The sequence below is a fragment of the Vigna radiata genome, unplaced genomic scaffold (assembly GCF_000741045.1).
Source record: "Vigna radiata var. radiata cultivar VC1973A unplaced genomic scaffold, Vradiata_ver6 scaffold_270, whole genome shotgun sequence".
Classification (NCBI taxonomy): Eukaryota; Viridiplantae; Streptophyta; class Magnoliopsida; order Fabales; family Fabaceae; genus Vigna; species Vigna radiata.
In genome coordinates, this window is record NW_014543806.1 from 446,927 (window position 1) to 473,573 (window position 26,647).

General features: G+C 34.6%; 1 protein-coding gene and 1 pseudogene across 3 annotated transcripts; both read right to left on the reverse strand.

Annotated features, from left to right (window-relative positions):
- Window positions 1–281: 281 nt before the first annotated feature.
- LOC106754812 lies at window positions 282–13,856 on the reverse strand (annotated as a pseudogene).
- Window positions 13,857–16,414: 2,558 nt separating this feature from the next.
- LOC106754805 (protein RMD5 homolog A) lies at window positions 16,415–19,593 on the reverse strand. Of its 3 annotated transcripts, XM_022778061.1 has the most exons (3): window positions 19,475–19,543; window positions 18,306–18,407; window positions 16,415–17,808 (listed from the first exon to the last, which is right to left on the reverse strand). In XM_022778061.1, exon 3 carries the CDS (start codon window positions 17,752–17,754, stop codon window positions 16,606–16,608), a length of 1,149 nt encoding a protein of 382 aa, XP_022633782.1. In that variant the 5' UTR covers window positions 17,755–17,808; window positions 18,306–18,407; window positions 19,475–19,543; the 3' UTR covers window positions 16,415–16,605. The 3 variants fall into 3 exon arrangements, with proteins under 3 accessions (XP_022633782.1, XP_014492360.1, XP_022633781.1); XM_014636874.2 differs by lacking the exon at window positions 18,306–18,407 and having other exon boundaries at window positions 19,475–19,593; XM_022778060.1 differs by lacking the exon at window positions 19,475–19,543 and having other exon boundaries at window positions 18,306–19,461.
- Between the last annotated feature and the right edge of the window lie 7,054 nt (window positions 19,594–26,647).

Below are 26,647 nucleotides of genomic sequence, written 5' to 3' on the forward strand. Positions count from 1 at the left end.
AGTCATTGAACTTGAAAGTAAGAATTGGCTGGACAATTCAACAGCATTTCTTGATACCATTCAAGCTAAATTTACAAGTGATGAAGCTCTCTTTTTATAGACTAATAAGATCTATGAACCGTGCAGCACAAGTTATGTAAAGCTTATTCTAAACGTGTTGGAACTAAGATGTGCAGGGGAAGCTATCCAGCTGGCCATATGTTCCATATGTTCAATGTTGAACATGTGCTTAAATGAGGAAGAAGATTGTTGTCTTGCCACCGCTGAGCGTTGACAATGTGTCATTGAGCACTAGCTGGAAATGAGTCCTCTTTGCCTCCTTTGTTCCTTCTTGCTTGGGAGCTCCCTAGGATGTGTTGGTATACGTCCCAATCTTTATTAGTGACCTACAAACAAGGTAAATGTATTAAGTAAAGAGAATCATGCTAAGACTTAGATAAGGAAAGAGTTTTGGGAATCTTTATTCTACTTCCCTTTCTTTAGTCTTAGTTGAAGTTGATACTTCTTTGGATGGGAAGACCCTAAAGGGGTTGCCATCAATTCTCCTTCAGAAACTCTTAAAAGAAAGATCACAACCGTCTTCTTGATGTGTTCTTGGAGCTCTAATGTTCAAAGAAACAATCTGAAACATAATATGAAAATGTTAGATTTCCAAAAGTTCTTTGAAATAGCTCAAATCACGTCTATTTATAGATTTCTATAAATCTGACGCTCCTGTAGTCGATTATGCTACTAATAAAGTCGACTATATTATAATTGTTATAACAATTAAGATACAACAGCAGCAATCCAATGAAACCAATTAATTTCTCAATCAATACAGCTGACCAACTTTCAATGCTCAACTAACTTTTAAAAATATAGTTGTTACTGTTCATGAGCATAACAAAATTTAAAATCAAGCAACCAATACAGTCGAATGCGTGGCGCACATAGTCAACTTCGACACTATAGTTCACTTTGAAATTCTTTTCAATGTAAAATCTCACATAGCACTGTTTCTGAAAATTTGTGCATAGTCACGAGCTTAATTCGACTTCCCCCATAATGAAGTCGACTTACAGCTTGCAGTAATGCAACACAATGTAAGTTCATAAATGTGCATGTGGTTTTCTTCTTTCAAATCATGTGTAATGCAACTAGATATGATGTAACATATACAAGCTCAGTAATGTGCATTCACATATAAAGATAATCATAAAAACACGTTCAACAATATATCAATCAATAAGCAATAGAACATGTAACACATCGACAATTGTGTTGTCAACAATCTCAACAGCTCAAGTATATGTAGACGATATCATTTTTGGGTCAACTTATAATTCTTTATGTGAAGGATTTGCTAATTTAATGCAATGAGAATTTGAAATGTCTATGATGGGGGATTTAACATTCTTCTTAGGACTACAGATAAAACAAATGGATGGAGGTACCTTTATCTCCCAAACTAAATACTATAGGGAAGTAAATCAAACCATGTTTAGAGGTATGATAGGTTCATTACTATATCTCACAGCTAGTAGACCTGATATTATGCAGAGTTTATGTGTTTGTGCTAGGTACCAAGCCAATCCTAAAGAATCCCACCTAACAACTATTAAGAGAATTCTAAAGTATCTTAAAGGAACTACTTCTTTTGTATTATGGTATCCTTCTGAAGCAACAACTAGTCTAATAGGATATTCAGATGCTGATTATGGGGGCTATAAAATACATAAGAAAAGTACTAGTGGAACGTGTCACTTTCTGGGTTGTTCTTTAGTCTCTTGGAACTCAAAGAAACAAGCGTGTGTAGCCTTGTCTACCACAGAAGCAGAATACATTGCTACTGGAAATTTTTGTGCACGAATTCTTTGGATGAAACAACAATTGGAAGACTTTGATATCTTCCTTGATCACGTTCCTCTAAAATGTGATAATTGTTAATACCCTAACAAGTGTACCAGATCGTATCAAGTAAAAAATAGATAGTAAGTTCGAATATTGTTTCCCAAGGGACTCTTAGGCCTAATCGTTTATGTGAATTGATTTCTTAAGACTTGATAAAAGAATGAATTTAGAGTTTATAATGCAAAAACTAAAATAAACATGCAAATGCAAAAGCTTAATCAATTAACAGATAAAGATATAGATGAATGATGTTGCTGGAGTTTACGGTTTCATCTTAATCCACTCTCCTATATCTATTATTCTTATTAAGTTCAACTTTGTTATCAATGTTCATGCAACTTTCTAATTTACTCTAAACCCGATGTCTCGACGAAGAGAGCCTACTCCCAATTACTAGTTTACTATGTCTAGTCTCCCTAGTAATTAGTCATGCATTTCAGTGCACAGAAGCTTAAAGAAATTGACCGTCCTATTCCTATGTCTAGGTAATATTGTTAATCAAGAGAATTCCCTCATGTCTAGATTTCCCCGTATGTGTCCATATCGAAAAAATCAATGATCATGACATTGAATGAGTTAAACAATGCAAGCATAAAGTATAGAGAAGAAAACTCAAACTATTGATAACTAAAGTATATGAATAAAATAAGAACTTTGATATAAGAGAGTTTCAATAGGATTACATCGTTCCCCAACAACAAAGGGTTTTAGTTCACCATTGTGATGGTGAAACTATATGAATTGAATGGAAAATATGAAAGAGATAACCTTAGAATTGAAAGATTAGAGCTTTCGCATCCAAAGTCCGCCTCCAAGGTGTGAGAATGGGTGTTTTTGTGTCTTTTCTTTACCAAAATATAAGCCTTGTTGAGATTGTTGACAACAAAATTTCTATATCAATCTAGTTTTTAATGATGACAACACATTGCTTATGCATATTACCTGTTATTACATGTTCTTATGCATATTACCTGTTATATCTGTTGAACATGTTTATGAACTGTATTACATGTTCCTATGCTGACTAATTGATATATATCTCGAACGTGTTTATATGTTTTACGTGTTATGTGCTTTGCATCATTTAATATGTTTTACTGCACATGTTTTAAAGCTAAAAACCACAAGCACTCTTACGAACTTTTAACTGTGTGACAAAGTTCTAGTACAGTCGATTACATTGTAAATGGATTCGACTATACTAAAGTCTTTGTGCAGATTTTGAGGATCAGTTCTATGTGTATTTTTGAGAAGAAAAGAATTTCAAAATGTTTTACATGGTTGATGTTGACTATGTGTTTTACATATTTGACTATATATGTTGTCTGATTTGGAATTTTTTTATGCTCTTGCACTCTAACGGCTATATTTTTAAAAGTTAGTTGAGCATTGATGATTTGGTCAACTGTACTGAATGTGTTTTGTTATTTTTTTATCGTGAGCTACTATGTTGACTGAACTATTATAAATGTTATAGTATAGTCGACTGAGTTAGTAGCACATTTGACTGAGAATCTGACTGTATAACAGAAATTTATAAATAAACTGAACACAGGTTTGTTCAGTGACTTTTGATGAACTGAGAAATTTCATTTCTGTTTCAGATTTCTCTTAGCTCCAAGAATTCTCCAAGAAGACGATGGTGATCTTTCTTGAACGAGATTCAGAACAAGGAATTTATAGAAGACCTCCACGTCAAAAATATAAATCTCCTCACTAACCCTTAACCAAACTATAGGCAGCAAACACAGCAAGACTTGCAGCAAGATGTCCCCTCTCCTGTAATCTACCAAACACCACTTTCAACAATCGTCAAAGTGCACAAGACTCCACGAGTTTATCCCCTGTAATCACAACAAGTCCAATGAAGCAAACTTCAAGGAAGCCAAGCCAGAATGTGGATCAACCAGAAACACCTTTACTGTGCAGAATGTGATCAAGCAATGTGTGCGTAGTCAGTCTCCCTTTGAATCTCTTTCAAGAAAGATCACCACCTTCTTCTTGGAGAATTCTTGGAGCTCTCAGATCATAGATATTAATCTGAAAAAGAAAAGAAATTGTTAGATCATCAAAAGTCTCTGAACATTTTTGTGTTCAGTTAATTTATAGATTTTTGTTTTAACAAACATTCTTTGAGTCGAATAGGCTACTAATACAGTCAACTGAGTTATGACAGTTATAACAGTTCAGTCAAACTGGTAGGATTCGGTTAACCAAAATAAAAACTCATTTAATACAGTTGACCTACTATTCAATGCTCAACTAACTTTTTAAAATATAGTCGTTAGAGTACAAGAGTATAACAGAATTTCAAATCAAACAACTAATGTAGACGAATATGTAGTGCACATAGTCGACTTCGACAAGTAAGATCATTTTGAAATTCTTTTCTTCTCAAAATCTCACAAAGCATTGATTCTCAAAATCTGTACAAAGACTTTAGTATAGTCGAATCTATTAATGATGGAGTCGACTTTACTGCAGCTTTGTCACACAGTTATAAGTTCATAAAAGTGCTTGTGGTTTTCGTGCATTAAAACATGTGCAATGCATCCATAAATGATGTAACAATTACAAGCTCAATATGTATGCATTCATATAGCAATACAGCACATAAACATGTTCAACAGATATATCAAACATTTAGCATAAGAACATGTAACACACCAACAACATATGTGTGTTATTAAGCAATGTGTTGTCATCATCAAAAACCAGAGTGATATAGATATTGTGTTGTCAACAATCTCAACAAAACCTTCTAATTAGAATTGTTATTACCAACATGTTTATGTGTTTGTAAGTTTGAATCTGTGCAGAAAATTAGAAATGCTCTAAACAAGAAGATATTTTGATCATCATAAAAAAGGGGGAGATTATTACCAATGAGGAGCATTGGTATCTTCAAGCTACTAAAGTTTTGATGATGTTAAAAGATGAAGAATTGAAGACTCTTGTTGTATTTACATTAAAAGAATTTTGTAGAAATAATTGTATAGGAATAACTTTGATTATGTAAGAGTATTTAGAAGTTTTCTTTTTTAAGAGAATCTTTGCACAAATAATCGATTACTTCGTGTGATAATCGATTATCACGAGTAAAAATAGAAAAAGATTGCTCGTGCAACTAATCGATTATTTCACAGTATAATCAATTATCACTGTCTGATTTAATTTTGCCCAGGTCGCGTAATTAATCAATTATTCCTTAGGATAATCGATTATCACTTTTTGAAAACCTCGTAACGCCTGCAAATAATCTATTATCACTTATGATAATCGATTATCGATAGTTGGGAGTTGGCTTTTCAGTTTCTGACCCCTGGGCTATATATACACCTTCCTAAACCTCTTAGAGGTTTATCTAAGCCATTTTGAGAATAGAGAAAAGTCTGAGGAAGTTCTCAAAGTGTTAGTGTGCTATAATCAAGTCTTGTGAATAAGAAAAGCTTGCACTTAATGTGTCTATGGTCGAAAAAGTTTTCTTCAAGTTAATTGAGCAGGTTCTTTTGTTCGTTTTTCGAAGGAAGGTGTTCTCTGTCCTTCATCTTTATATATTCTGATTGTAATCTGAAAACGATATCTTAGTAAAAAAGGTTAATCATTGTTTATAGTGATTAACAACTAGAGTAGAGTCTTTTGATTCGAACCAGGGTAAAATACTTTGTGTGATTTTCTCTATCTCTGCACTTTTTGTCTACCTACTGTTTGATAAAAGTTCTAAAAGAAAAACAAAATTTTTAAAAGAACAAATTCATCCCTCCCCTCCTGGTTATTGACCGTAACACGCTTTTCCAAATCCTTTCCACTTTGTGATACCAATTTCTACAATTGTTTGGCTCTTAATCTCTCTAGTGACCTACAGGTGGTGGTGGTGTGTGATGCTCTACTATATTGGAGCTCATGATCTGTGGTGGTAGAGGCACAATCTACAGTTGCTTAGCTCTAGCGTTGATAAAAAAAGGGGATAGGTCAACCCAGAAGCCCATCCATTGGCAAGACGGGTCCAACTTCTTAACCTGTTTTCATACATCGGGCTGGGCCAACTAAACCTAATTTTGGTGGGCCAAAAATGGGTCGGACGAGCCTATTTTGGCATCTCTATCCAGAACGTAATTTGCATTATAAATTATATAGTCTAGAATGTAAATTTGCATTATGGATTGTTCAATCCAAAATTGTTATGGATTGCGAAATTGAAATGTATAATTACACTAAAGGTATAATTGAAATTTTGACAAATATGAGATGCAAGAAGAAATTTCCAAAATTGAAATTCATCTCTGACATGAACTTTGATATATTTTGGTCCTCAAACTTTAAAATAATATTTTTCTGAAATAATTTTCAAAGTCGGGTATGAAAAATGAATGTTTCTACATTGGTCTAAAGGAGATAATAAGTTGAAAAGAAAAGTTATTCACAATTTTTTATATTTGTCAGTGATATAATGTACTAAGATGATCTGAGAGGTTCAAATTTTATAGAAGTACAACTCTTACGTAAACTCTTTAAAAATATTTTAATAAAATAGTATTGACGTCCTAAGATTTTCTCTAGACAATTTTGTTAGAATGACAGTAGACGTAATCTCTTAATTGCATTCTATAAACGAAATTTCAATTAGAGTAAAAATATCCTTTGTTTATTGCTACTCTAGCAATAGCTAAACTAACTTGAAATGGTTAAAGGAGAATTGATCCGTGGAGTACTAACTCGGAAATATTCCAGCGGACACAATAGCAGAACCACTCATCTAAGAGGAGGTGGCGAAAATAAACAGGAAAGAAGGAAAAATGACAATTGTTTGAATATATTATTGGAATATGATATGTGAACAACATATTTGGACAACATTTAAACACAGGACACGTGTCTAAATGTGATTGGTCCAGTTGGAAATTGATTTTAAAATCAAATGTTCACGTGACACAGAGAGAAAGACGCACATTTTGAATTTTGAATCTAAAATGCATTTCGCAAAATTTTTGCATTCGAAACGGTTGAGAGAGGGAGAAGCCAAACGCGTTCGAGAACCCAACCACCACCCTCAGTGACGATTTTGTTCCGACCGGCCATCACTGCCGCCGAAGGAGACCTGTCGCCCGTCCGCTGTCTTCCCTTCTTTTAACTGTGATTTCTATTATTCATTTTCTAAATTTCCGTAGAATCACGTTTCCATTTGCTCGTCGACGCAGAACCCAAAACCCAAAGCCAAGTGAGTCTTCACTTTTTTCCTCAGCTAGATAATGAATAGTTGTTTCTTGCTTTCTCTATTTTTTTTTCGAATTTTAGTTTGTGGTTTTGGTTTTGTTTCAATGTCTGTAATTTGAGGCTCTGTTGCATGCTTCCGTGGTGATTACTACTTCGGTTGTTTTGGTGGCTCTCAGTGCGGATCATTTTGGAATTCAATTTTAATGTGCTTTAGGTGAACCCTCGTTGGTGTTTTGTTGCTGCAAATTATATTTTTTGTCAGGTTGTTGAAGGTTCTATTCCGTCTCAGAACTTGATGCTAGTACAGTTGTACATGAAATTCAGTCACCAAATTAATCGATTGCTTTGTGGTTTCTTGCATTGTTTATCTATATATGTTCAAATGAGAGTCTGAGTGTTTCCATGCAGATGTAGTTATACTCAGTTTTTGGCGGCGGAGTTTACTGATATTGTGTTGAGTTATGAAACCCACCATTTAATAGTCTTGCTCTTTGCTGACTGATTATTTTGCAAAAAACTTTTGCTTCAAGAATTGTAAGGTTGTCTGGGTTTTCCTCCCCTCTTCTGTATTGATATTCTTTGTATTGTGCAATGAGGTCTTGGTCTTCTTCTGGTTGCTCTGCTATGCTTGGTGTAGATTTATGATCGTGGATTTGTCATGTGTGTATGGCACATTTGAATAGTCAAGGACTGTAAACTCTACCAGTATAAATACTCATTGAATATTGCTTGTATTATTTCCATTATCAAANTATATACCNTACCATATTATTACTTTTCCGTCTTATTAAATCTTATATTATTTTCTTTCATATCAGATATTATATATCTCTTATTGTATTAATACGCTTTCTTATTTTTTTCTCTTCTCACCAGATTACTTTTGTTGTTTACACAAAATATTATTGTATTCCAAGTAGCATTAGTTGAAAACTCTGATGGGGTTCTCTGTACACTATTCTTGATAAAGTTTAAAGTAGAACAATTTTCATAATGTTGGACTATTATTTTTAGGTTTAAACCATTTAGTTGTCTCTATTTTTGGGAGGTTTTCCCATTGTGATCCCCGTCTTATTAGAATCCCCAATTGAGTCCCTATAAGTGTTAATTTCAATCAATTAAGCCCCCGCCGTTAAATTTAGTTAACGGGGTTAACTTTTTTGCGCAGCTGGAAGGATGACTTGTTAATTTCTGTAAACGTGGCCTATTTAGAGTTAAAACGTGGCATGAATTAGAGTTGAAATTGATTGAAATTAGCACTTATGGGACTCAAATCATGCCACGTTTCAACTCTAAATAGGCCACGTTTATAGAAATTAACAGGTCATCCTCCCAACTGTGCAAAAAAGTTAATCTCGTTAACTAAATTTAACGGCAGGGGCTTAATTGATTGAAATTAGCACTTATAGGGACTCAATTGGGGATTCGAATAAGACGGGGATCAAAATGGGAAAACCTTCCGAAAATAGGGACAACTAAATGGTTTAAACCTTATTTTTATCATATATATATATATATATATATATATATATATATATATATAAAGAAAGAGATGAAAAAGAGCTTTTTTCCTTGGATTTGGATTTCCCTTTACTACTTTCTGCCCATATTTCCTCCATCTGTATCCATCATTGATGAAGGTTGAAAAACAGTGATTTTCATATGTCAATTTGGACCAAATTACACCCTTTACTACTCGGAATGAGCTTAGAATCAAGCAAAACTGAATAAATGAGTCTGGAGAAAGTCAAAAGTTGTTTTTAGCGATTTTATGCTTATTTTGCATTGTTTTGTAGCTAATTTGACAAAAGTAAAGAATGGAGTAAAGATACAGGTCGTTGACTCAAGAAAAGGAAAGAAAGGTTGAAGATCAAACGGTTGCAGTATAGAAAAGTCAACCAGAATGCAGAAAAGTCAACTAGTCAACCAGGAAAGTCAACCAGTCAACCAGGAAAGTCAACCAGTCAACCAGTCAACCAGAAAAAGTTGACCAAACCGCCGGGTGGTTGACCGTACCGCCGGGCGGTTCTGAGGCTTATGGGAAATCGTCGGGCGGTGACGATTGTCGTCGGGTGGTGGTACGTTGGGCTTGAGCCTGTTTTTTGATGCGCTCCTCACCTATAAATACCCTATTACGAATTCAGAGTCATTGTTTTGACAGGGGAAGACGGCCAGACCTAATTTTGCTATCTGGAGAGGATCTCTTGGATGCTTAGGCTCCTTTTCATCTTTTCTGGGATTTTCTCTTCCATTCTTCTTCCATTTTTCATCTAGTTTCACCATGTCTATGGTGAACTAAACCCTATTGTTGTTGGGGAATTCAATGTAATCTTTTGATACTCTCTTTTATTGAAACTATTGATTATTTATATGGTCGCCATATGCTTTGATTGATTATTGTTGGGTTATCATCTGTGCTTAAGGCTTTTACCGTTTAACTCATTCGGTATATTATTGTTTGTCGTTATTGACATGGGGACGTGCAGTAATGACATGAACTGGTGAGTAATCTCTTGATTTTGCAATACCACCTAGGGATAGGGGTAGGACGACCAATTGCGCTAACTTCTGTTTATAATGCGGTATTAATTACTAGGGGAGGCTANGGATAGCAAGCCAGTAGTTAATATTAGGCCCTTTTCACCGAGAGATCGGGTTAAGGGGAGGCTAAGAAAGTCGCATAACAATTGAATCAATCTAATAATCAATGGTAGTATGTAAGAGTGAGTGGAATAGATGAAATTGTTAGTACCCAACAACATCCATCCATCCATTGTTTTCACTTGTCAATTGAATCAACATTTATTTTGCATGTTAATATTTTTGCTCTCAAACCCAATTTATAAATTTTAAGTTCTCAAGTCTTATTATTTTAATTCACGCGAACGAGGAAGTCATACGAGTCTCCTGGGAAAACGATACTTGGTCTTACCATTTATATTACTTGTACGATTTGGTACACTTGTCAATCCGTCAACAATCATCTAGAATATCGATGTCACTGGTTGTCTAAACCACAACTCTGGGTTCTCTCACTGTTCTACTTCCAACAACTGATATACCCTCATTTTCACCTTCTATTCTCCTGGAGTAATATTGATAAAAGAAAAAAATAGTTTTTTTATTGGAGGGATAATAACACGCCATTAATGAAGTGAATCACACGAAAAAAAAATTAAAAAACTCACCATTTTTTTGGCATCAGGTTCATCATTATCAAACTCATCTCCTCCTGATTTGCTCTTACCAAAGTCGTCATCTTCCATTGATATGGATGACTTTTCTGGAGTTGCAACCGAATCCATGTGATGAGTGGCTTGTGTTATTTCATTGTTGACGTTGTTTATTGCAAGTGATGAGGCAGACAATGAGTTCCTCTTGTTAGCCTGAGGCTTGGGATGATTATGACTACTTTTGTAAACAATCTCAGTAATTTGTCCATCTAAGGACCTCTCAACCTTTTTCTTTGTTGGACAACTGGGGTATGTGCACTTATAATAGCTGAATTAACAAACAACCAAAGGGATGGGTGAGTAGTCATTGATTAGAGGAGTGTGTTGGTGCAATGTATTTAATATTTTCTGTTTTATGAAATGAAATTTGTTAATGGAATTGCAGGTTGTTGTTGAAGTTAGTGTGTCCAAAGAGGAGCTTTGTTATGGAGTGGTCAAAGACGTTCAAAAACATGGTTTTCCATATAACAAGTAAAATAAAGGAGATAAGGATAAATTAATTTCTGTTGTAGATGAACAAACAAGGAGATAAGGATAAATTAATTTCTGTTATACTGAACATGTTAGAAGAAAACAATGAGTGCTTGAATAACTTGTATTAGAATAGGAAATGTAGATTTGATTTAATATGATGATGTTTCTTATCTTGTTGAAAAATGTTGTTGCATATGAAAAACATTGGAATCCGTTAACGATTGTCACAATGTGAGTCATGCTTTTTTGATGTTTTTCTCATGGTTGATGAAATGAATTGATTTTGAACATGATGTTGAATATTACAAGTTCAAAATATTTATGAAAAAGGCAGTGCAACCTTGTAAAATTTATACCAGGTGATGGAAGACGCCTTGAGGAAGAGGACCGATAGGTGACATAGAAGCTTCTTCGACATAGAAGACGCAGCGAAAATGTTGTAAACGAAGAAATAATCGATTACGAACCCTAATCGGAACAAAAACCCTACACTGACCTATGGAACCCTAGAAATGGGGGAAAATGCAAAATGCACCGATTAATCGGTTTAAATCACAGATTAAACGGTGGAAAAGCTAGATTAATCGGTGGAAAGTGGTTCAAATGGTAGAAAATGGAAAGTAATTGGTGAAATTTGAAGAAAAGTGGAAAATGAGGAGGAAACCCTAGGTTTGAGGTTCTGTGATGGTGAAGAAGTGAAGAAAATGGAAGAAGATTGGCTAGAGGGAGTCTTTGGACTCTCTAGCCTATGACTTTCAAAAGAGAATTAATTCTGGGTTTCAAAAATCTAATTCTCATTAATCTCAAAAGTGAATAGTACAAGTGAGGAGCTGGGTATTTATAGTAACCCATGCTCTTTGCAAGCTACACTACAGATACAATAAAATGTAAAAATTAAGAAAAAGAGGACTACGTCAGGGAGGATTCCATCACCAGGTGTGTGTGCAAAACTGATAACATAATATTGAATTGATACTCAATTTTTATGAGGTTGAAAGTTGAATTTAGAAGTCAAGGAACCCCTCTGTGCAAAACTTATAACACAAGTACCCACTTATTCGAACTAAAGTCCCACTTAATTTTATAAAGTTACTTATGTTGTTTAACTTCATAATTTGCTGGCTTAGGTTGAATGTTACCATGAGGACGATGCATCCTTGTCTTGAGAAAATGTTATTTTGTAGATACTCAATTTTTGTGAGGTTGAAACATGAATTTAGAAGTCAAGGAACCTCTGTGTGCAAAACTTATAACATAAATACACAATTATGCGAACTAAAGTATCACTTAATTTTTTAAAGTTACTTTTGTTGTTTAATTTGATAACTTATTGGCTTAGGTCGAATGTTATCATGAGGAATTTAGAAGTCAAGGAACCCCTGTGTGCAAAACTTATAACAGAATTACCCACTTATTCGAACTAAAGTCCCACTTAATTTTTTAAAGTTACTTTTGTTGTTTAACTTGATAATTTGCTGACTTAAATTGAATGTTACCATGAGGACGATGCATCCCTGTCTTAAGAAAATGTTATTGGACATGATACTCAATTTTTGTGAGGTTCAAAGATGAATTTAGAAGTCAAGGAACCCCTGTGTGTAAAACTTATAACACAAGTACCCACTTATTTGAACTAAAGTCCCACTTAATGTTTTAAAGTTACTTTTGTTGTTTAACTTAATAATTTACTGACTTAGATTGAATATTACCATGAGGACGATGCATCTTTGTCTTAAGAAAATGTTATTGGACATGATACTCAATTTTTGTGAGGTTCAAAGATGAATTTAGAAGTCAAGGAACCACTGTATGCAAAACTTATAACACAAGTACCCACTTATTCAAACTAAAGTCCCACTCAATTTCATCATTTTTTTCACTTATAAGTAATTTGGAACCAATTTCCAAGCAATTTATGAACACACACGTGGCAAAAGATCCATATTTATTAAAACCTATGGTGCAGAAAACAAGTGGTACCATAGGCTAAATAAGTGGGTACTTCAGGTGAGGTTTTTGTACAGCGAGGTCAACTGTGAACATGATGGTCATTTAGGACTGCCTAATTTGTTTTTCATACTTTTTTCTACTTAGAAGTAATTTGGAACCAATTTCCAAACAATTTATGAAGAAACACGTGGCAAAAGATCCATATTTGTTAAAACCTATGGTGCAGGAAAACAAGTGGTATCATAGACTAAATAAGTGAGTACTTCAGGTGAGTTTTTTGTACAGAGGGGTCAACTGTGAACATGATAGTCATTTAGGACTACCTAATTTGTTTTTCATCTTTTTTTCCACTTAGAAGTAATTTGGAACCAATTTCTAAACAATTTATGAACAAACACATGACAAAATATCCATATTTATTAAAACTCATGGTGCAGGAAAACAATAGGTACCATAGACTAAATAAGTGGGTACTTCAAGTGAGGNTTTTGTACAGAGAGATCAANTGTGAACATGATGGTCATTTAGGACTGCATAATTTGTTTTTCATCTTTTTTTCCAATTCAAAGTCATGTCAAAACAATTATTTTCATCATTAGCACTTAAAGGAATTAATTTTCATATTTCTTTCCACAAACAATATTTCACAAATCCTGACATCCAAATTTAGTGGATACTGCAGTGCAAACATTTAAAACATGGATCATTTTGATCTTCAAATTTCATTACGAATAAATGTAACAAGTACTTCTCCTTTAACATTCGTAAGAAAATAAATGCAGATTCAGCATCAATACATATTCAAAATGTTCTAAACAAACAATAAATCACTATTGTCCAAAATATCTACAAAATGTCTAAATCTTGCAACACTTGATTCATTCGCACATTGGCGACATCCAAAATCCTTTGACAAACATATTGCTCCCTAAATTGTTGCAGTTCATCCTGCAAAAACAAAAATGCACAATATTTGAATAAAATGCAACATTTATATGAAAGGTCCACAAGATAAAAAATTTTGCACCTTACATTTGTATAAGTGGACATTGTGTTTCCATCGTATTTCTCAATGCCATCCCACAACTTCATAATTTTTAAAACAATTATTCCACAATCAAATCTACAACAAACAAAGTCGAACAACAAAATAATGATATTTAACATATCAATGATACAATAAAATATTATATTAACAAAAATATACATTACAAACTTACAAGTTTGGTTTGATTGGAGTTTGCAAGTGTTGTACCTCCAACGACAGTTTATTATCTTCGGAACAATTCAACAAATGTCCAAAAGGCAATGCAAGATTTTGTACTTGAAAAAAAACATAGTCCAAGTATGAATTTATATTTACAAAGTAAACATCAATTACTACACATACACATACAATGACTAAGTCAATTTTTTTTTTCGTTCTTTTCTTATATAACAACATATTTGAACATGTAATTCATCCTTTTCCAATAACATACGCAATAATCTTTTCTGCCTAATGAAAATCTCAATTCTTACTTTGTCTTTAATTGTATTTTGGATTTTGCAATCAGCGTAATAAATTTCTCATTTTGTTATCTGGAACTGTCATGTACCAGCTTGCCACCGTTCTCAACATGGATACGAGCAATGCCTCTTGCAGCACCTAAGGCTATTTTCAACCTTGTATCCCAATCTAAAGGCACCCTCTCCTCTCCTCTCTTGGCTGAAATTTTCAGAAAGAATAATGCATCTTACATGTAAGGACAATGTATAACTAGATGTGGTTAGCGTACCAAACTAGCATTTTCAAGACAAATAGTTTATTTGCATCGTTTGAATCTTGACTTCTTTTGAAATACAACATGTTCAATATTTGAGTGCTTGAATAACTTTAACTACCATTTGTAAATAATATGAAGTCAAATAACAGTCACACTTCAAAACATCATAACATACTGATAAGCATTTGATTTGCACGATACAAGTTCAAATGAGAAAAATCAGAGAGAATAAAATGCGATAAATGTATCAGCACGTTATGGAAGTATATGCTCAAAGTTTAATGTAGAGAAAGAGAATTTAATTCCTTCGTATTTAAACACTTAGACATGCTTGTCAGTGACTACAACTAAGCCAGAAATGTGAACATGCATAGAAGCAATTTGAATAGTCAACACATCTGCTTTTATGACGAATTTTGCTCATCTAAATTGGTGGATTTGACTATACATATCTCTACTAAGATTTGATTTAAGTGCATTATTGCAAATTAGAACATAAGTCAACTGCAAGACAAATTTCCATGAGCTAAAACGGTAGTACGTACCATGCAAAATGGAAGCTATGCTCCCCTGACTGTGATAATCATATACAATGAGTTTCTCATCTTTGGAATAATAATATGCCTTGAGCTCAACAACATTCTCATGCTTTAAGACTTCCAACAATCTCCATGTGCTGCTCAAAATCCTTCTTCCCAACAACTACCTCCTTTAATCTCTTCACAACAACCGTGGTAGCTTCTTCTAGTATTGCCTTGTATGCAGTTCCAAACGTTCCCTTTCCCATAACCTCAACGGAAGCCCTCAACAAATCCTCCAAATCAAAGGCATAATTACATCCCTCAAAGAAAACCAGCTTATTAGTTGCATCCTGATTCCTTGAGACAGCTTTCTCAGGAGACATTTCTCCCTTGTGCAACTTCCCACCAAAGGTTTCCTCAAATCACAGGCATTGAAACAAAACCAAAACCACAAAATAAAATTCGAAAAAAAAAATAGAGAAAGCAAGAAACAGTTATTCATCATCTAGCTGAGCAAAAAAGTGAAGACTCACTTGGCTTTGGGTTTAGGGTTCTGTCGTCGAGTAAATGAAAACGCGATGCTGGGTGGAGGGAAGACAACGGACGGACGGCAGTTCTCCGGTAGCGGAAGTCCGACGACAGTGGTGGCAGGTTGGAACCAGATCGTGACTGGCGGTGGTGGCTGAGTTCTCCAACGCTTCTCCTTCTCTCTCAAATCTCAAATGTGTCGAGAAATTTTCAGAAAAGCATTTTAGATTCAAAATTTGCCCTCCTTCTCTCTATGCCAGGTGAACATTTAATTTTAAAATCAATTTCCATCTGGACCAATCACATTTAGACATGTGTCCTGTGTCTAAATGTTGTCCAAATCTGTTGTTTACAATCATTTTCCTAATAGAAAAGATACAATCTTTTTTTAGTAATTTGCAAACAATGCAAGTTATGTCGGATCTTTTCTACCACCAAAAAACCTGCTCATTACTTAGTTGCTAGTATTTTCTATCTCTCTTCAAGGTAATAATATAACAATAATCTTATATACAAGATTACTGAACCAATAGTATTATTTGTTCATTAAGTCTCTCCATATTTTATCAGCAATACAAGTTTTTCAAAACAGAATCCACTCAAAGGACATAAACTAATTATAATGTATAATGCTGTCTAGTAAATTAAACAATCAGAGTAATTAGAAAATTTGTTTATGAGGTAGCCTGATCGATCTCTTGAATATATAGATTTTCTTCTTCTGCGGTTTTCTTTTATGTTTGTTGAGATATCTTCGACATTACTTTCCTTCATTGGTTCAAGCAACTAGGTGAGGAAAATCTAACTTAAAGTGTATCAGAGCTTATTCAAATGATTGCTGGTGATTATTAATCACCGATGGACTTGCTGCATATATCCAAATTAAAAAGAATTTCTATTTACAACAAATTTATTAAATACAGACATCACAACAAGGAATCGGCTTTTTCCATGAGCCATGTACGGTTACACCTATGCTAACACATGATTCAGTTTATACAAGAGTTTCATACAAATCCATCGATATCAGAAATATAACTGCCTGCATTGTCCTGCATCAATATCAAAGGGGCAATATGGGCACTTGAACACTTTTGTGCAGTTCTTTGATATCTTCAAGATAGACTGCTTGCAGAGGACATGGCCACAGACCATTAACATCGGAGGGTTATCTCCAGTTGCTTGTTCCTTTGAGACAGGACAAACAAAAATAGAATGAAACTGGAACTCGCTGTCCAATTCAACTGGTACAGGTAACTGGTTCATGGACTGCCATTCATGCTTCTTCCCTGCCATGACGTTCATAAATTTGAGGAGAGATGGCAAAACCTGGATGCCTGCTGCTACAGTCACACTCAACGGACTATTGTAGGACTGTCCCAGAAGATTGCAGAACTGCCTTTTAAGTTCCTCAGCCAACTTATCCCAGTTAGATGGCGATAGTAGAGCATGGTAAGGAGATCGATCAAGCTTTCCGGTCCATAGAAGACAACCCATAAGCTTCTGAATCTCAGTCATGTAACGGGAAGCAAAAGGGGAAAGCTGTGTTCGAGCATAGCTAAGGGCTTCCTCTCTACTTCCATTTTGAAGCACTTTCACAAATTGCATTGTGTGAAGTTTCAACACAATATCAGATCCACTTAGATCAAGCTTGTCACTATTTGTTGCAGCCCAGTTGAGGGCTGGCTCTAGGTTCTGATTCTGCATGGCTTCAAGTATTTGATACATTTCCAGGAATGGGGATTTCATAATGGCAGCAGATTCAGGCTCTCCAACCACATTCATGAAATTGTCCCCTATCTCAAAAAGGCCCTGCCGGTAAAAATGGTTGGCAATTATTTGGTTTAACGTATGAATATCAATGTCGATATTTCTGTAAGCCTTGGATATATCAGGATTGAAATATTTTTCAAGAAGTCTTCCATACTTGTTGAGTTCTTTTTGTGTACCTTCCATTTGAGAAAGTGGAGCAGCTTTAAGTAAACTGGCCTTGAGCTCACTCATGACGGCTTTGTAATCAAGTTCATGATCAGCGTTATTCACTGACTGAATTGTATCTAAAACACTCTCAATTTCCTGTCGGATATGATCAATCGCTTCTTGAGTCTTGGAACAAGATAACGTTTGCTTCTTAGTAACACGGTCAAAAGCTTCTTTTATAGTACTCAGCTCCATATTGAGTAGTAACTGTATCTACAACTTGTAATGCCTTAAAAAGATGCGAGGCACCTGCAAAAGTTCAGTGTTAGGACAAACTTCATGGAACAACCACGCAGAGAATGAAATGCAAGAGAACTAGGAATCCTCCCAAAACAGAATTGCACTGCAATAAAGGAAAACTAAGAAAAATACACATTTTAGAAAAAGACAAGAGTGAAGTGAACTCGCACTTTTGGCAACTCAATAGGAATAAAAAATGAAATGCTGTCAGAATATGAACTATGGAAAAAGAGTTAGAGAAAGTTAGCCACAAGTGCATTTTTTTTTTCTGGTATGAGAAGAATGAATAGTACTTCAGGGGTTAAAAAGCATGTTATTAGAAAATTGTTTAAGTCGATCCAAATCATTGCCAAAAAATCCATAATCAGAATAGGTACCCCTAACTGGACATCCCCCAAAGTATCCATACAAACAAACCAAACAATACCCGGGAAACACAACCATCTACCGTTAACAAGTTTATAAAAGGTTTCTAGAACTTATATTATACGATACCAGGCACAAACCTCAAGACAAACAACTATTTTCTTCTAGGATAATCTTGGCTGCATTAAATGCCTTTTTAATGCATTTTGTGTCTGTTTGCATAGCTCCAGAGTGAGAAGCAACTTCAAACAACAAATAAAAACCCTTCATATTAATAAACTTTACACACTCATACTAATTGAGACTTATCTTTTCCACTAAACGAATAATATATCAGCAAAAAACACAAAATGAAAAAGATTCCACCCACATGGAGAACATAAATGGACAACAACTCACGTATAAAATAAAATTAGAAATAGACTAAGCAAACCACTTACATATTCTTTTGATTTGGTCAGAACTCTAACAAGGCTTCAGAAAGAATAAGTTCCCAAAGATTAAATTATTATAAATCCATTATATTAGTCAAACAAACAATTAGAATTCGGGAGGAGGTTGTATCTTAGCATTTTCTTCAAGCATATTCCTCTAAAATGGAAAAATAATATTCCAGAGTGTGCATCATATGTTTCACAATAACTTTTACTGTCTTATTCGCAACGCCAACCAAACGGTCTAGGATGAAAACAACAACAGAAAATTAACAGAACCTATAGTCCATAAAGTAGGTAGGTTCCACTAATATCCAACATATCAGAATACAGGTCCACTATAAACTGAAGAGAATATGTTGAAGATCCACAAGAAGCTGAATCAACAAACAACCAGAACGTGTATAAAACCCCTGACAAAACAGAGTTGAAGTCGATTCCTTACCCGTCACAGGACCACCCCAGGGGAAGAAGATAAACGATACCAACCTCCCTATGTCCCATCATAATTAACTAATTTGAAATCTACTTTTAACTCAACACAAAGCACAGTGACCATCACTTACAATCTAAGGTCCAGAATTCAAACATGCCACTTCAGCTCGAGCAAGACACGAAAAATCCAGAAAGATAAACCATAAGATTTAACGAAGAAGAAGAAGAAAAGATCGTGAACACAAAATAAAAAAGACAGCTTGAATAGCAAACCGTTTATGATTAAAATAGTGAACCGTGCGGCATTCCATACGAAGCCGAAATTGTTAAGCAGTATTTATCATTCATGATGAATAAAAAAAAAAAAAGGTGAGAGAGAAGATTAGGGTGAAGGGTTTCACATATTGTAATTGGTGGAACAGGGGAAAAGAGAAGCTTACTGAAAATGGAGATAACAGATCTGTGGAGGTTGGTTAGGGCAAAGCGCAGAGAAGAGAGAGAAAGATGAGTTTTGTGCATTAGGATGGAAAGTGTAAGAGGGAAAGGGTTACTTACGTGTCGTTCGTTAATCCACCGAGACACTGTGCAGCCCGCTTTACCTACCCAAGCCCACTTTGGGATCGTACTTTCTTCCTGCACCTCCACATGTTTTCTCCTGCACTCCACATAAATAAAGTTCCGTTTTTCCCCTTTATTGCTCTTTCTGATTTTCAGAACTTCTTGGCCCAATACCCACTCACGTTACTACTTTGATGTGCTTATTTAAACTTGTTAGGTTTTAATGTTGAAATTTAAGGGTATCCATTCTTTATAGGGTTATATATTTTTTTCTTCCCTTAAGTACCATACGATTTTGGATTTAGTTCCTACTTGAAATTTTGATTGTTTTTAATCTTTATAGTTTTGAAATTCTTATGTTTAATCCTTAAAAATTGGACGACGTTAACTTTTGCGCAAACGTGACAAACGGCGAGCCAGCTTCCCTTTTTACTCTCTACCACATTTCTTTTCTTTTCAGAAATTGACTGTCACGTTACAGCTGGTCATTCCAGGCTCGTGAACGTCCAACCCTTCGTCGCCGGTTACTGCTTTGGCTCTGCCACCATCGACAGCAAGAGATTTCTTGGAGGTGCACAATGAGGCGAGGGTGGCGGTGGGCATTGTGCCGCTGCGGTGGAGCGAGCAGGTGGCGATCCAAGAGTGAAAAAAGTGTGAAAACTATGCTCAATCTATTTATAAGAATCCTGTTTTTTTTTTTTTCTGGTGAAGTTTTCTAATTGCCTGTGAAGCTAATCCAAATTTCCACAAATTTAGGTGGTCAAGTTGAAAGTGTTTTCTAAGTTCGAGAACACTTCAGAAGCTTTAGAAGCAGCCACTAGTGCAAAAACAAGTTATAACGTCACGCGGTCAACGTCTCACCGCCCAATACGCCACGTTAAAAGTAACCGGTGGCATTACCGTAAATAAATTCAACCGCTCCACGTCCTTTATTAAAACAGTTCGTTGTCTAATATTTATTTACGACAAACAAAGCCCATATAGACGTAATCTAAAATGTGATAACGTCAAATAAGGGTCAGAACAATGTAAACCAATGACCTTAGAAACACTTAAAATCATTTTAAGAAACAACTAATGTTCAATTTAAAATAAAAAAATAACGAAATAGTGGTTAGCATCCAGCATTATTACTCCTACCCACATTTGACGTCCACAATGCTAAATATTCGACGTGTTATATGACAGAGAGTGAATCCGTTTTTTATTCTTTATTTCTTTTCTCTTTTAAACCAAACAGAACGTCGCCCACTTTATGGTTTCGACGTTTATACCAATGTAGAACGTCGAACAATTCGGGGACTGACGTGATTGTCCTTGGTGTACGAAACCTATGTAATCACATAACTTCAGTTAAGGAAACATCTGACTTCCAATACAAAATAAATAAATACTAAATTTTGTTTTAAAGAAATTGACATCAACAATAACAAAAGATCTAGTAGTTATTCTTTTATTTTTCTTTTAAATCAACCAATAAAACGTCAATTTTAAACTGGCATCGACGTTTTATTATTTAGTTGTTTTTTGTTATTTTTTCTTTTTCTTTTAAACCAACCACAAAACGTCGAATTGTTCTTCGCATTTGACGTTTTATTTTCCAGATATTATTTTTGTATTTTTTTTCTTTTCAACCAATCGGTAAAACATCCTTGTAATTGTGGCCTTGACGTTTTGAAGGGCTCCCAACATGTTCAAATTCTGTGTTAACTTTTTCTTTGTTTTTCTATCAAATCTTTCAAGGTGACAAAAACGAGTCATTTCTTTGTAGTTTGATTCTTTGTCTTGTTGAAAAGCTTGAAGGAGTGATCAACACAAATAAAGAAGAGGTTAATACATTTGGATATTTGGCACCCTTTCAAAACTTTACCACTTCCATTCCTTTAATTTCTCATAACAAACTGCTAACTTTTTTCTTTGTTTTTCTATCAACTCTTTCAGAATCACAAAAGCTATTTGAACACGTAATGTCTAAATATAACGTTGAACTGTTTTATCAATTCGATGTTTTTTTTCCAGAAATATTATTTTTTTAAAACCAAGGAATATAACGCCACAAAAAGAAGAACACATAATAAAATAGAACAAACAAGGACATCACAACTTAGTACTATGTCTCTAAGACCCTATTCTTATTCAGACGTCTTCCTAAAATCTTCTTCAATAGACTCTTCATCAGAATCCTCTATTTCTGGATTGTTATTAATCTCCTTCTGATAGAGCACATATTTGATGGGAAGAAGAATTTGAACAACAGGAATTTGGAGGAAAGAAAAATATTAAGAAGATAAGTGCTTTTTCAAAAACTGTAGAACCCTTGGAAGGGCTGGAACTGCTTTTATAACTTGAAGTTTCTTGATCATATGATTCAATTTTTAAGTTTCATGAAGTTGTTTTCTACAGAATTAGTGGATCTGATTCAGAGAAAAAAACTTAATGAAACTTTAGAAAATGAATCATTCAATGACGATCAAATTGTACAATTGTATAGAGTTAAGCATTATATTTATAGAGTCAATAATAATGTCACAACCACTCTGGTAACAACACAAAATTAATGCTCACAACCACTCAAATGCCTTTCACGTCGAAGACCCCTAAAGTTTGACATTCTATGGGAATTTAAAAAGGAAAAAGAAAAAAAAAAGAGTGACCTTTGCCTTCTAATAACGAATAATACGTCATATGCACAAGGAATTCATTTTTTTTTGTTTGATTAAAAGAAAAAAGAATATAACCAAAAAGACACTTTGGAAGTCTAAAGAAATTGACGTCAACCTCTTCGTTTCTAGCAGCAAACTGCATTTTCCCATATATCATTTAAGTAGACTGCCTTTAATTATTGAAGCCCATATCAGCCCTTTCCCAACAGTAATTATTTAAGTAGACATCAATTTATAAAATTTCTTGTAACAACAATTGTGTTAACTTGTTACAATTCCAAGGCCTTTCAGAATGCTACAACTTCAAATCATAAAATTCATAATCTCCTTCTAGGAATTAATAGAGGACGTCGAATATTTTCAAAATGGACGTGTTATTTCAGGTTAAAAAGGAAAAAGAAAAAAAGATAAAAGTAAAAAAAAGGAGACACCTTTGCCGTAATATTAAATAATACGTCAACTTCCCTTTAATGGACATCATTAATGCCTTTTTCAATATTTCCCTTATATCTAATTATTTCTCTTAATCCCTCTCTATATAAAGCTTCAATATTTCCACCCTCTTTACAACTTTGCATGAAAATATCAAATGCCCTTGCTTCTTTACATGACCATGGAATCAACGAAAACTTTTCTAAAGAAATTTGCTGCCATATATAACTGTCTTTTGTGGCATTCAAAAAATCTCTACAGCATACTTTCACGTTGTAATGATCAATCCAAGATTCAAAACTTACCTTTGCAACCACATTAACCAATAAGTCTGTGGGAAGTGATTTGATTTGAAAAATTGTAGACTTGTCATCTTCTGTGCGTTGTCTTTTGTTATCTCTTTGAACTGATTCTTCCATTACAATGAAATGAGTAATCCTATGCGGTTCAGCAGATTGGAGTTAACCTTTTACTTCTGAAAAGTCCAAGTATTACAACGTACTATTGGTGGTATTTAAATTGAAATGTCCAAGTATTACAACTCTTCGTTTACTGTTGGATTAAAAATGGAGTAATTGTTTGATTAAAAAGAAAAAGAAATTAAAAAGGAGAAACTCTTCGGCTTCTAGCAGAAAAATAATATGTCAATCCCCGAAGAATTCGACGTAATCTTGGTGGTTTAAAAGAAAAAAGAAAAAAGAATTAAAAGGGGAGTAACTCTTTGGCTTCTGGCTCACAATAATGTTGTGATAAACCTAAATTTTAGGGTTTTATTAATAATTTTGTTTAAATCTTATTTTATTAGTTTTGGGATAGTAATATTTAGTTTGATTTTCTTATTATTATTTTGAAGACAATTGATATTTTATTTTCAGATTTTCCATAATATTTGTGTTTTAATGAAAAAAAAAGAATAAAAGAATGGCGCGCTGGTTTAAATATTTACCATCAATGAACGTCGAATTTTATGGGGCTTCGATGTTTTCATTTAAACTTCCAAGTATTTCAACTATAGAACATGGAGTCCTAATGGTATAGGACGTGTTATGCTGAAGTTATATTGAAACTAAATATATTTCTAAACTTTTAAACTGTAACCTTTCCCTATACCTCTAAATCCTATTCTCAAATGGCTTCTTCATCTTCACGGCGTGGAAAGAAGGTTGCACAAGTTGTAAGAAATGCTAGTCCAAATGGGTGGATAAGTGATGTCAAAACACGATACAAATTTGGATGTTATAGAAAACTCTTCCAGGTGGTCCATCACAAGTACTAAGATCTGGAATTATTTAGAAAGCAAGGGTGATGGAAGCTTCCTTGCAAATCAATCACGAACAGCTTCCAAAACTAGAGGTGGTAGCGGAATGAAGGTGCAAAATGTGGCACGGTAAGTGTTTGATGAATGTTTCAATGAAGGTGTGTAGATGAAACAAGGAATCTCAAGTTCTGAAAGCCTTCCAAAAGGGAAGGAAGCTAGATGAGAATGTGCAGAATAGGCATAAGCAAGTTGAACTCTGAAAATAATGTCTAGAGAAATCTCAACAGCATTTCATTATCAATTCAAAGTTGAAGTTTTATAAAGAGAAGAGTCCTCCTTTTATAGATGAAGGAGTGACTCAAAAACGTGCTAAGCAAGCTACTCTAAGTGTAAAAGAAGCTTGCTGAAGAAGCTATGCAGTTTGAGAGACTTGGGACGCAAGGTACAGCATGCCAGGTCAGTAATCCAAGTGAAGAAGAAGACTCTGCAGTGTCTGGCGCTGGGGCGCCCTGGAGAGGGGGCGCTGGGGCGCCCTGGAGAGGGTCGCTAGGGCGTCATCTGGCTTCCTTTTGTGATTCCTTGGTTGTCCTTCTTGGCAGCCTTCCTTAGTTGTATGTACATGGTGTCTCCTCTTTATTAAGAACCTACAAAACAAAGTAAAGGTTATTTAGCAAAGAGAAAGATGCTAAGACTTTAGAAAGAAAAGATTAAGTTTGTATTCAACTTCCCTTTCATAGTCGTAGTGTGGTTGATGCTTCTTGGGATGGGAAGTCCCTTTTGGGGTTGCCATCAAAGGGTTTCCTTTTCAATATTGGCTTGTAGATGTTGGTCTTGAAAAATTTGTAGAAATGACCGGTGATTGCTATCTTGACCTGGTAGAAGTGTTCTACCACAATCTGAAGGTTGTCGATGGTGTTATATGCTCTCGGGTCAAAGGTGTCGATATTAAAATTAATGATGAAATATGGCTATCTTTTACTGGTTTCAAAGCATAAGGCTTCAGGTCTCATGAAAGAAATTCTGAACTCAAACAATGGACCAACAAGAAGAAGATTTATAAGGAATTTCTGAGAAATCCAAAACGACTAAAGGTATACAAGCCGTATCTACTTGATGGTTTGGAAATGGAAGAAAAATTGTGTGCTTTTGTACTTACTTGGGTAATACTACTTGGAAGATATATACGTGATCGTCTAACTGCTAAAGATTTATTTTTGGTTCATGCCATAAAAACACGGATACCAACCAATTAAGTTGCTATTATGAGTGAGCACATGATTCAAATTGCTAGTAGGCATGGACATAATCTGTCGTATGGTGTTTTTATCAGCAGTGTATTGAAGCATCATCAAGTTGATCTTACTAGTGAAAAAAAAATTGACCTTTAATGGCCTAAAGAAAACAAAAGATGGCTAGGTGTTCAAGGATGTTGACGAAACTCCTTCTACCTTCACTCCACATACTGAGTTTGAAAGATTTTTTGTGGATCAATTTCGAAGGCTTTCAACAACAATTTCCATAATTCAAAAATCTTTGATCATGATTCACAACAAATTAGATGAAGACAATTTAGTTGAAACCTCAACAAGTGAATCTGATGATGAAGACGATATAACAGAAGATGAGTCTATGGAGACATCTGACTTAGATTAGGAAGATTAGTTTATTTTTATGAAACTAATTTAATATTTAAATATATTTTAGTATATTTTTCTATGCTTGAACAATGTTTGAAAATTTAGTATATACTTTTCGTGGTTATATTTTCATATTTTCCCTATATTTTATGTTATTATGTCTTTTTTATGTTTTTGTTTGGTTTAAACCCTCGATTCCCATTGTGCATTATAAATTCAATGTGATCCACTTGGAATAATAATATTGTTGTCGTTGGTAGCCATTGTTTTATGTTTGTGCACTGTGCAGCTGAGAAAATGTCTCGTTCATCTTCGTCTTGCAAGTGTATGGGTTTGGACTTCCAACACAACAGTGCCAGTGTTAGGAGGTTAGGTGTACAACCCACTTGCTTCTGTGGTCACATTGCAGTTTTACGCAGTGCGAGAACCCCTAAAAATAAGGGAAAATTTTTTTGGGGATGCCCTAACTTCAAGGTCAGTTTAATATAAGCATAAATGTTTGTTTATTTTTGTGGGTTTTGACGAGGGAGTGTGCCTATTGTCGTTCAACAGGGTAGGGGCGAAGATTTCGTTGTCTGCAACTTCTTTCGCTGGTGCAATGAAGAAGTAATAGAAGAAGGAAATGTGTTGTACGGAGAAGAAAGGAGTAGAATGGAAGAAATGAACAAGCATATGGAAGTTTGATAATGATGGAACAAAGTGTGATGAAGATGGAAGAAACTGATGATGAAAAGATGAAAATAACTTGTTTAGAGAAAAGGGTTCTTATGTTGGAAAAATGGTTGAAGGTGTTACTGGGGATGGTCTTTGTTATACGTGTTTTTAATGTAATTGTAATATGTATGTCCAAGAAATTGTGTACTTTTCAATTATCGAGGTGAGATTTGGAGGGATTTGTTACCAATAAGGGAGTATTGGTAAAACCTGAAGACAAGTTTTGATGATGCTGCAAATTGTAATTCTTGTTTGTAATAGGAGAATACTTAAAAAGCAACTTGTAGTTTTTGAATGTAGTAGGAAAATGATAAACATTGTAATTTCTACTAATATAATCGATTATGGACA